Source organism: Leptonychotes weddellii, chromosome 9, assembly GCF_054177405.1.
Source record: "Leptonychotes weddellii isolate Sample4059 chromosome 9, ASM5417740v2, whole genome shotgun sequence".
NCBI lineage: Eukaryota > Metazoa > Chordata > Mammalia > Carnivora > Phocidae > Leptonychotes > Leptonychotes weddellii.
The window spans coordinates 126496757-126508376 of record NC_138377.1 but is presented as its reverse complement, the minus strand read 5'-3'; the positions used below and the strand labels follow the sequence as shown (position 1 = coordinate 126508376).

Genomic DNA, 11620 nt, shown 5'->3' with positions numbered 1-11620 from the left:
TGACCAGGCTGGAAAAAGAGACTTAGCAGGAACCATGCATGGGTCTCACTCCAAGATCATGGGAGCCAAGTACACACCCAGCTTCTCAGAGGGTTGGTGGCCAAACCCCTACGGGGTCCTGGGTGGGCTGCAGTCTCCTACAGGCTGGGAGGCAGAACCCCTGGCCCCCCCGGGTGGCCCTGCTCCGGGAGCCCCTGGCCATCTCTCCATCATGGAGGTAGCAGGCCGACTGCGTTTGCACCGACCCCGCCCTGTGTTAACATTGGAGGTGAGGGTAGTTGGTGAGCTCTTCCCTATGCTAGCCTGAAGCAGCTCGCTTACTGCAGCCCTGCGGGTGGGTGCAGATGTAATGGATGCTTTTACCGGTAAAGAAAGTCAGGTTCAGAGAGGTTAAACCCCTGGCCCAAGCTCACACAGCTGACAAGCAGTTTGGCAGGATTTGCACCAGATCTCTCCCAACTCCAGCCCAGGCTTGTAACCAGTTTCTCCCTGGATGTGTGTGACCTCGTGTGTCTGGCGGGCCTCAGTTTCCCAGTCTGTAACTCGAAGCGCTGCGGAGTCCCCACAGCAGGCCATGAGGGGGCTGTGGGTGGGCGGTGTCCCTGGCCAGGGGAAAAGTGACACTTCCTTCCCTCAGTGGCCGTGGCCTCCGAGGCCGAGCACCGTCTGTTTGAGCGGCTGTTCGAGGATTACAACGAGATCATCCGGCCTGTGGCCAACGTGTCGGACCCAGTCATCATCCAGTTTGAAGTGTCCATGTCTCAGCTGGTGAAGGTGGTGAGTGCGGGAGCCTCGAGCCGGGGCGTGGGGAGCGGGGCTTCTGGAAGAGCCTTTCCGGGAACCAGCCTGGTGTTCGTATTCACGTGACCACTCTCCTCTCTCCATCTAGGACGAAGTCAACCAGATCATGGAGACCAACCTGTGGCTCAAGCAAGTGAGTGAGCGGACCCTGGGCACTGCTGCCCCCTGGTGGTGGCTGCTGTCTCTACTCCCAAAGATGGGGTCACCACCGCCGGCCGGCTCTTCCTGGGCTTGGGGTCACACGCACTGCTGCACAGCGCCCCCGGAAGTCGGACCCTCAAGTCACACGTGACAGGTTGCCGCCAGACCTCCACAGTCACGCGTCGCAGGGGACAGACTTGGGCCTGGAGCCCGCCCCCGACTCTGGGCTGGTGCCGAGGCCACCTCCTTCCCTTCTGACCAAAAATCCGTCCTTCAGGAAAATCAGATGCTGTTTTCTTTGGCCGAGTGGGAGCAGGGGCTCCGGACTTTCCTGTTCAGATTGAGGTCAAAGACACCAGCTTCCATGGGCCCCCATCCCCCGGGGAGGCTTTGTCCAGCCCTGGACAGATAACTCCCTGGAGTAATGTGACCGTCTGCCGGCCCACGCAGCCTTCCCATGCTGCGGGGGCTGGGGAGGCAGGAGGGTACGGGGCCCATTGTGCACCTGCTCCCATCCCCCAGCGTCTGCTCCTACATGATTCTCGGGCCCCAGTGGGGCCCTGGCTCCTTCCCCAGAACCTTTAGACACCAGCCCCGCTTAACCTGGAGGTGGAGGAGGGTTGTGTGTCATTAGCATTCTTGGGTTTGGGGGGCGGGACAGGTGTGGGGAAGCTCCTGGAGAGCCGTCTCAGGACGTAAACAGCAAGCACATAAGGCATGCAGCTGGCCTGCACCAGCGGGGATCGCCGTTGGTCGGCGCAGGGCGGGCCGGCCCCGGCCGCAGAGGCAGCCCAGCGCGGTCTCCCCCACGGGCTCAGAGGTGCGGGCTTCCGCAGGACCGGTGAGGTCAAGGAAGGAGACCGTGCGGGTCCTTCTGCTGCCTCCCACTCTCTCCCTGGCCTCTCCCCAGATCTGGAATGACTACAAGCTGAAGTGGGACCCCTCTGACTACGATGGGGCGGAGTTCATGCGCGTCCCCGCACAGAAGATCTGGAAGCCGGACATCGTGCTGTACAACAAGTAAGTGCGGGGTGGGCCCTGCCCCGACCGCATCCAAGGGGGCTTCGCGGATCCGTGACTTCCACGGGGATATACTGAGCATCTACTGTGTGCCACGTGCCGGAGATCCCCACCCTGACCCCAGGGGACGCAGGCAGGCACCATAACCTCCGAGTGTGCAGCTAGGGACGGGAGGGGCAGCCAGGGAGGGAACGCGACCTTCCTCGAAGGTCAGGACCCAGGGAAGCTTCACTCTCCGCCCCTGATGACGGTGGGCCCACAGTTGCGTGCAGCCTCTCCTGTCTCAGGTTCTCCACCGCCCATCGTGGCGCCTCCGAAACCGGCCTCTTTCCCAAAACCTGACGCTTTCCACAGTGAAGCTCTGTTATTGGGCAAATCTTAAGTGATATCTTACAACATGTACTAGTTTTTCTCTGGGTATGGAAAAACAGCATTTTTATAGCTGTGCTTTCTGTCTAAAGTTAACGTGTTTTAACCATGCACTTTTCAGCAAAGCACTTCATATAGAATTAATCAAATCTTAACGATTAAAAGTATTCGGTGTTTAGGTTTCTTATGCCGGATTAGTACAAAGTAATATGCTTCAACTACTAGGACTGAAGAAGCTATATTTTTGGCTGAGTCCCACTTCCTGGTCACTGGCTAAAAGAAGGGTCTTTAGCCACTCCAAAGATGGGGCAAGGTTTTTGTTTGTTCTTTTATTGTTTTCCCAAGGAAATACATCATTCATAAATGTTTCTTTCATGCAACTTGTATTTGTAAATTTAGTCCGCACAGAACTGGGACACAAGATAAACTCAGCTGGTTTACAAAGCATGAGCATCCAGAGGCTTTTAGGGACCTGGGCAGAACACTGAGAATTTTCACGAAGCTAGAATTAAGAAAATGTGCAGAAATTTTAATCTCATGATGTGAATTTCAAGGCTGTTTCCTTGCTGGCAATCTTGGGTGAACAGCTGGAGGACTGAGGGTGTGAGTTTAACAAGACTGAGTCACAGTGAAATGCTTCATGTTGGACATGGTGAGGAGCAAATAGCATAAGGAATTCTCGCAGAATCTGGAACTGAAAATAAGTTTTAGAGGAAACCGCACAGCTCCTGTCTCCGAGTTAGGGCTGGAGTTTCTCAGGACTGGTCCCTCTCTGGAGAGTTTCTTTCATTTGGACACATGAGAAACATCTTTGACGATCTCGGGCCAGAATTTCCCCTGTGGTTTCGGTTTTCTGAAGTTCACTCTCTAACAGGACCCTCAGAAAACGCTCATGGGCACAAAATTCCCCACGTTCTTGCACGTTCATAACCCACTGTAGCCTTTTTAGATAATGCTTAGCTGGATATAAAATCCTTGGCCGAGATCTTCCTCACATGAAAGACTTAATGCTGCCTCTCTGTCCCGGGGTGAAGTGTCGTGTGAAAATCTGATGCCCATCTAAGCAGGTGAAAACGGGTGGCTTCGGAAAGAGAAAGGGGGCCGCTGGGGCACGCACGCCAGGACCACGACCTGAACCAGGACGGTCTGGGCAACCGGGGAGTAGAGTCCTTGCAGGGGCTCTTCCTCCAGCTCGGGTGCCCGGAGCCTCCCTGCCCTCGTCTCTCAAGTCCCGTTGTTTGTGCCGCGCGCACAGGATAAGACTCGACACCAGGAAAGCTTTTTTCTGAGTCCCAGGACATGAGACTTGTCCCACTGCTTTGGTTTTTGTCTCCGGGAACTCTGTTTGCATGTACGTCGGAGCTTCACCCACATTCTGGATTCTTCTCTGGGGTTCTCGTTTCTGTCTGATGTGGACATCGGTCCTGTCTGGGTTCATTCCTGCAACCGCGCTTTCGACACCGTCTTGTTGCTTTTAGGCTTTGCTTCTAAGGTGGTTTTTGTTTCTTTTCCTGATTCTTCCCTCAGTTTTGCCAACTCTTGATACACCTGCTGCTCCAGCCAGGTTATTTAGCGTCTGGTTACACTGCTCCTTCCGCTTCCAGAGGTCACTTAGCGCATCTTGATCTGTACATTGGGCCGTGCCTTTCCCCGGCTCTGGGGCCGTCCTTCGGGGTGTGCACTTATCTGCTTGTGATTTAGGCAGTCGTGTTCTTGCATTTCTCACACTACAGTCCTTCCTGTTGCTCTTGTGGAGATAGTGGCCTTTGCTGAACTTTGAGGACAGGCTCCCAGAGGGGACCGGGCAGGCGGGGGTCTCCTTTTGCCAGCTTGAGAGCATCTGGGTCAGCGGGCCCCAGGGTCGGAGTGCAGCCGCCGCTAGACACCTGCTTTTCCGGTCTGTAAACCCTCTTCCTTCTCTTAACCCGTTTCCGGCCCTGTTTAACTTGGATCCTACCCTAAGCAGCATTTTTCTGGGTGGGTCTGTGTCTTCCCAGGAGGGAGTTTGGGGGAGGAATGTCTGAGACCCTCGAGCCCACACCAGCCCCCATGGCCGTCCCTGCAGACCGTCCATGGACCGCACCATCTTCTTGGTTCTTCCCCACAAGCAAATCCATGGGCCCCCCGTTTCACTGCTCCCCTTGCTGAGGGTTCAACACAGAGCGGGGGCCTCTTTCTTGAGGGACAGATGTCTCCTCATGGTTTCTGTGTCTGGGGCTCTTGGGACACGAGAACTTCCTCTTACCCCGGCCATCACTGCTCCCGGTTGATCACCGTCCACGCAGGCCTCCCTGGGCTTGGCTTGGTCCCCACACGCTCGTATTCTGAAGCTCGTTTGCCTGTAACCTGACTTTGATGATGTGCTCAGTAGGTTTTCCTTTGCTCCCCGGGTTGCCTGTCTGTCTGCTGCTGGGAATTTGGAGAGAACATTCACACCGCTCATCACCCTCGGCCCCCTGAGGCTCCGTCTCCCTGAGAGCAAGCCCCCACCCACCTTCTCTCCTCCAACGGCCTCACAGGCGGCCCAGAGCCCTCCCACTCCAGCTGGGTCTTGCTGCCCGCATCTCCTGGACCCCCGAGGCGACCGTTTATTACGTACTAATGCGTACAAGGGCCCTGTTTGTGGTGGGTGCCGTGCCGCCCCCCAGGGCCCAGCTGGGTCGTGGTCTTCCACGGTTCGGACACGGCCCGGTCAGCAGAAGGCCTCCAGTGCAGGCGCCGCCCCGGGACCAGGATCCCCGGGAACAAGCAGGAATGAGCATCACCCATCCGGGCAAACTTCACTCCGGTGTTTGGCCTTGGGGTGCACAGGGGTGGTTTAGTGACCCCTCACTTGTGCCCCAAGTTCCGGTGGGTCAAGGCCCTGCCACAAACACTCCGTGGGAGCCCACGGTCTGACCGTCGGTGTCGTCCTCAGGGAGGCCGCTGGGCTAGAACGGTGGATGGCAAGGGCTGGCCAGTAACTATTTTAGACTTTGTGGGCCAGTCCCAGCCGTGGCCCCACTGCCCTTGTCACCCGAAACAGACACAGACAGGGTGGCTGTGTCCCAGTGGACACGTATTCACAGAGGAGGCAACGGCCTGTGCGCCGTGGTCTGGAGGTCTCTTTCCATTCCCACGTTTTGTGGGCCCAGGACGCCATGAGGACGTTGCTCTGGGGTCTTCTCAGCCCCCTGAACAGGCCCCGCGGGTTCTTCAGGAGAATCACAGTCAGGGCCACATGGGCCCTGCCCACTCCTCGTGCCTCCCATCCGCGTGGAGCCGGAGCGAGAACGAAGGGCGCTGAGCATGAACGAAGCCCGCAGGGCCCCTGTGGGACAGACCTGCCGACCGGAGGACAGGGAGGCAGTGGCCTGGGATTTTCACGCCAACGAGGGCCTGCTCCACGGAGGCATGGATGGGGGCAGAGACCAGCAAGACACAGCCCTTCTGTGTCCACACGTTCTCACTAAATAACAGGGAACACCCAGCTGTCCCCTAACGTGCAGGTGTGTCCTGTTCTCCCACCGCCGAGGCAGACGGGCGAGGTGGCCACTCCTTCTGCAGGGTGTGCATGCCTCCAGGGCAGAACTCGAGGAGACCAGTAGGGCCTCCCCCCAGGGCGAGGCCACAACCGTGACTCTCGGATGCAGGACGGGGGCCCACGGGGCTCTGTGTAGACGGTCCGGGCACGCGGAGGTGAAAGGCAGGGAGAAAATGGGGGCAGAGGGGGAACCGGAAGATAAAGTAACCTGTTGTGCAGGCTTTGGAAGACAAGGAATCAGAACCCATGAACGTTCAAGCAGAGCAGGCCTGGGGGTGGGGGTGGGCGCGTGGGGAGAGCAGGGTCGCGGGCCGTGTCTGGTGTGAGCCCGACTGACGGGGCTCCGGGTGGGGGAGTGGGCCCCCCGGCGGTCTCACGGCTCCACAGCCTGGCCTCACGCGCCCGTGGGCACACACTGCGTGCCAGAGACTGAATGAGGTGCTGACAGGTCTAAACCCCAGCAGAACGAGGGGCAAATATCCCCACAGGTTTCCTGCCTGAAGGACAACATTCATCCCATTTCTTTAGAGGGGAAACAATCCCTTTCTGGTAAATATCAAGGCAGAGTCATGGCTGTGGAGTGAACCAGGGATGCGCCCGGGTGGGGGGATGCAGGCCTGGGCCGCGGTGTCCCCGTTGGTCAGCGGGGTGATGGCCTGGGCAACTTTCTCCGGCTCGCCCTCCTGCCGTGTGGTCCCGTAAGCGGTTACTTGTACTCGCTGCCGGCGGTGTGAGACGCGGGCCCTGGTGAGCGCGTGGTCATGACGTGTGCCGCCCACCTGTCTCTGCAGTGCTGTCGGGGACTTCCAGGTGGACGACAAGACCAAGGCTTTACTCAAGTACACAGGGGAAGTGACTTGGATCCCGCCGGCCATCTTCAAGAGCTCGTGCAAGATCGACGTGACCTACTTTCCGTTCGATTACCAGAACTGCACCATGAAGTTCGGGTCCTGGTCCTACGACAAGGCGAAAATCGACCTGGTCCTCATCGGCTCCTCCATGAACCTCAAGGACTACTGGGAGAGCGGCGAGTGGGCCATCATCAAAGCCCCCGGCTACAAGCACGACATCAAGTACAACTGCTGCGAGGAGATCTACCCCGACATCACGTACTCGCTCTACATCCGGCGCCTGCCCCTCTTCTACACCATCAACCTCATCATCCCCTGCCTGCTCATCTCCTTCCTCACCGTGCTGGTCTTCTACCTGCCCTCAGACTGCGGCGAGAAGGTGACGCTCTGCATCTCGGTGCTCCTCTCCCTGACCGTGTTTCTCCTGGTCATCACCGAGACCATCCCCTCCACCTCGCTGGTGATTCCGCTCATCGGCGAGTACCTGCTGTTCACCATGATCTTCGTCACGCTGTCCATCGTCATCACGGTCTTCGTGCTCAACGTGCACTACAGGACGCCGACCACGCACACCATGCCTACGTGGGTGAAGACCATCTTCCTGCACCTGCTTCCCAGGGTCATGTTCATGACCAGGCCGGCAGGCAGCGGGGGCCCCACCCAGAAGCCGAGGCCCTCGTACAGTGCGGAGCTCTCCAATCTCAACTGCTTCAGCCGCACGGAGCCAAGAGGCTGCAAGGACGGCTGTCCCTGCCAGGAGGGGACATGTGGCCAGTGCCAACACCGCAGGATGAAAATCTCCAATTTCAGCGCCAACCTCCCGAGCCCCTCCAGCTCGGAGTCCATCCAGGCCGTGCTGGCCCTCTCTACGATGTCACCGGAAATCAGAGAAGCCATCCAGAGCGTCAGGTATATTGCCGAAAATATGAAAGCGCAAAACGAAGCCAAAGAGGTGAGGAGATGTTGTTCCCTGGGGCAGACATGCAGGGTGGGGCTGAGAGGCTCGACCGGGAGTCAGCGGCTGTGCCCGGCCCGGCTCCTCCACGGACCAGGCAGGTATCCCTGGATGTGCGGCATCACCGCTCCCAGCCTGTGTCCTCACGCGCACGGGGTTGGCGCCTGGAGTTGGTGTGCCCTGGAGGTGGCCCCCGAGCTGGGGTCGGTCCGGAGATGAGCCGGGAGCGGGCGCGAGAGCAGATCGCCTCCACATAGCCCGACCAGCTGAGCTTACGGTCGTCACTTTACTTTCCAACTGTTTGTTTGCCCCATTTAGGTATAAAGTGCACATGTGTAACCCTGAGCCGAGTAGGGACATGGGACGTTTCCAGTGCCCCCTCCCGGGGGTCCCCCACCCTCTGGAACCACTGATCCCGACCTCCTTTACCTTCCCTTGACCCCCATCCAAATGGAATTCCGTGGCGCACTCCCTTCCACGTCTGACCTCTTACATCCAACAAGGTGTCCTTCCGAGACACCTGCTGCTGAATGCCACAGCTCCTGCACGTGTGGTCATTTCCAGTTTGGGGCTATTTTGAGGAAAGGGACCATCAGTATTCTTATACACGTCTTCTGGTGGACACACGCACCCGTGTCCCTTGCTGATCACTGCAGGGAGGCTTTTTTTTTTTTTTTTAAAGATTTTATTTATTTATTTGACAGAGAGACAGCGAGAGCAGGAACACAAGCAGGGGGAGTGGGAGAGGGAGAAGCAGGCCTCCTGCCGAGCAGGGAGCCCGATGCGGGGCTCCATCCCAGGACCCTGGGATCACGACCTGGGCCGAAGGCAGACGCTTAACGACTGAGCCACCCAGGCGCCCCTTTTGTTTGTTTTTTTTTTTTAAAGATTTTACTTATTTATTTGACAGAGAGAGACACAGAGAGAGAGGGAACACAAGCAGGGGGAGTGGGAGAGGGAGAAGCAGGCTTCCCGCCGAGCAGGGAGCCCGATGCGGGGCTCCATCCCAGGACCCTGGGATCACGACCTGGGCCGAAGGCAGACGCTTAACGACTGAGCCACCCAGGCGCCCAGGGAGGCATTTTTAACTTTGGTGGCAGATACTGTGAGGCTCCCGAGGCGTTGGGCCGGTGAGAGTTTCCGCAGCTGCACGCACTCATCCCAACATGCGAACCAGTGCCTGTGGCCGTCTTGGTGAGCTTTTCCCTGCTCCATAGCAACTCGGAGTCTTCTTCATATGCTTATTGGCCGTTCGTACATCTTCTCTCGTGAAGGATCCAGGCAAACTCTTTTGCTCGCTGTTTGTAATTGGGTGAACTTGTTTCCTCCACAGATCTCACACTAGCACGAATGTGAAGTATTAGGAGACGTTTTACACTTAATAATATCACGTGTATGCTGCTCCCTGACCCTCTGTTTACCCCCAAAGTTGTCCGAATCACATGCGATGATTTTATAAGAAGCTCTGCTTTCACATGAATTGGCTGTGCCTTAGGTTGCTGATTAGCAAAGAGCTAATGAACGGATCGTTTCAGCTCCTGATGTGCGGTGGGTAGTTAGCTCGGATAGGGAGCAACTGGAGCCTCTTTCACTCCGCTCCGAATGCACGGGACAGTGGCGGAGACAGGAGGGAGCCCGCAGCCGCCGCCTGGCCCGCACCCCATCAGCCTGCGCAGCTGTGAGCTTGCCACCGCCACCCCCACCGCGGGGCCTCCTGCTGATCCCGTCCTTGAGCCAAGAAGTCAGGCTCACCTTTAACTCCAGCAGAAGCAGCTGCTGGAGCACCAGAACCTGATTTGTGAAAATCTCATGTCTCTAACACGGATAACATTTGCAGGCACTCTCTACCCTTTCTTCATCCACCTTAAACGTAATCATTTCAGTTAGCAGAAATATCGTAGATTGAGATCTAAGTATTCATAGGACTCCAGCCTCTGTCAAGCTATCAGAAACTAACTCTAGGGGCGCCCGGGGGCTCTGTCGGTGAAGCCTCTGCCTTTGGCTCAGGTCATGATCTCAGGGTCCTGGGATCGAGCCCCGCATCGGGCTCCCTGCTCCCTCTCTGCCTGCCACTCCCCCTGCTTGTGCTCTCACTCTCTCTCTCAAATAAATAAATAAAATCTTCAAAAAAAAAAATTAACTATTCCAAAGTTACCAGGCACCATACAAAGTACGAGTTTCACAAGCATCTTTTCTACACTGTAGGACACTGTTAAAAATTGTTACTTTTTAAAAGGGAAGTCACCACTGAAATGCCCAGAAGATAAATTAGTGGCAAACTAGTGGCCCAAGGTTCATGTCAAGGGGCAGCCACGGCTCAGCTCTGGTCATCCATGCCATGGGGGCTGGGGGCCTGCTATTAGCGCTCCCATTTTTCCAGAAATAGCAGAAATCTGGCCTGTTGGTAAGCGGGCAGCGAGAGCCAGGACAGACGCCCACCCTGTGCCGAGGACACACGAGCTGCCTGGAGGGGCCCTCCTTCCCCTGGATCTCGGTCCACGGTTTTCCAGGGAGGCTTTCCCTCCCTGGGTCCATGGCCTGGCCTGGCCGGTTTTCGGTGCGCTCGGCCCCCCAGAACCTCACTGCAGGGCTGGGCTCCCGACCACGACCACCCTGGCCCCCACGGCACGGGAATGCCTGGTGTTCCTGGCGTGGCCGCTCCCGTGGGTCACCACGTGCTCCCGCTTGTTCTTACAGTAAAAGGTTTAGTCGTATCAATCCTGGAGCTTGGGGTCCCTTGAAAGCGCTCTTTGCTGATGGCGCCTTTCACAGCCGGTCGTCCTGGGGCGGCTCCAGCCACGGCACCCTGTTCTCAGTCTGGCCTCAGCCCAGGCCCTGGCCAGCATGTTCCGAGCTGCGGGTCCTGAGACAGCCTGTCCTGTGCTGGGTGGAGACAGACACCCACAGAGGGATCCGCCCACGCGGATGCTGTGTGCGCTGCGTGGATGTGTGCTCACTCCTTCCAGAGTCACTTCTGATCGGTGACTTACGCAGTCCGAGTCTTGTGGGTACTCTCCTGTCAAGGCTCCGTTTCTACCATCTTATTGTGTGTTTTCCATTTACCTTTCTTTCCTCCCAGAGTTCGTGTCGTGCACTGTGAAGTCTGAATCGTGGCCGCTGCTTGGAAAGCCCCATCTTCTGTTTCTGTTCATGGTGGGGTGGGGGGGGAGGTGGGGGCTGTGCCTCCGTGACTCAGACCCACACGCCGGGCCCACCGCATCGCCCGGCATCCGACCCCACTGTGCTCCCCTCGGCTCTTCCTGGCTGCCGGCTGCCCTGGATGTTCCGGGAGCTGTGTTCTGGATCAGGGGGCTGGGGGCAGACGTGTCGCTCCTTACTCTGCTGTCAGCCTCGCCGCGTGCATCCTGGGCCGTCCTCCTGCCCCTTTCTCCCCGCACCGCCGTGTCTTCTCCAGGGCTTACAGCTGAACCTTTGGAGGCCTGTGGGCTACAAAATGGAAAAACTCTCATTTTCCAGGGAGTTTAGCTGGATCCAAAATTCTAGAGTTGAAGTTCCTTTCCTTAAATACTTAAAAAATACTACTGGTTTGGTATAACTGATGAGAAGTTCTCAGTTAACCTAATGCTGTTTGTCTGACTGATGGATTGTGTGTAGAAGCCTCTGGAATCTGTAAACCCAGGACCTGGGTGTGCAGGTCTCTCCTAGACGGACATTCTCACCAGCCGCTGCCCCCAAACTTTCCCACCTTCAGTTCTCAGGGGGTCCAGGTTTTCTGTGAAGATTTCTCCCTGTTCCTCTTCCCCTGAACCGCACACGTGTGCTTCCAGCCCCCCACCTCTCCCCTCCTGCCCTCCGCCACCCACCCCTCCTCTTGGTACCTTCCTGCCCCTGCCCCCACGCCTCCTCGTGGGTCCCCTCCTCGCGGGTCCCCTCCTGCCCCCTGCCCCTCATCCCTCCTCACAGGTCCCCTCCTGCCCGCCGCCCCCACCCCTCCTCGAA

The 11620-nt window shown here is 57.6% G+C and overlaps 1 protein-coding gene across 1 annotated transcript in view; it reads left to right on the top strand.

The window, feature by feature from the left end:
• Positions 1 to 648: 648 nt before the first annotated feature.
• CHRNA3 (cholinergic receptor nicotinic alpha 3 subunit) overlaps positions 649 to 11620 on the top strand; it is a 12706-nt gene continuing 1734 nt past the window's right edge. Inside the window, exons 1-4 of the mRNA XM_031019379.2 lie at positions 649 to 777; positions 890 to 934; positions 1853 to 1962; positions 6646 to 7657. Of these exons, the coding sequence (XP_030875239.2) occupies positions 757 to 777; positions 890 to 934; positions 1853 to 1962; positions 6646 to 7657 (1188 nt within the window). The 5' untranslated portion in view covers positions 649 to 756. The remainder of the gene's footprint in view (positions 778 to 889; positions 935 to 1852; positions 1963 to 6645; positions 7658 to 11620) is intronic.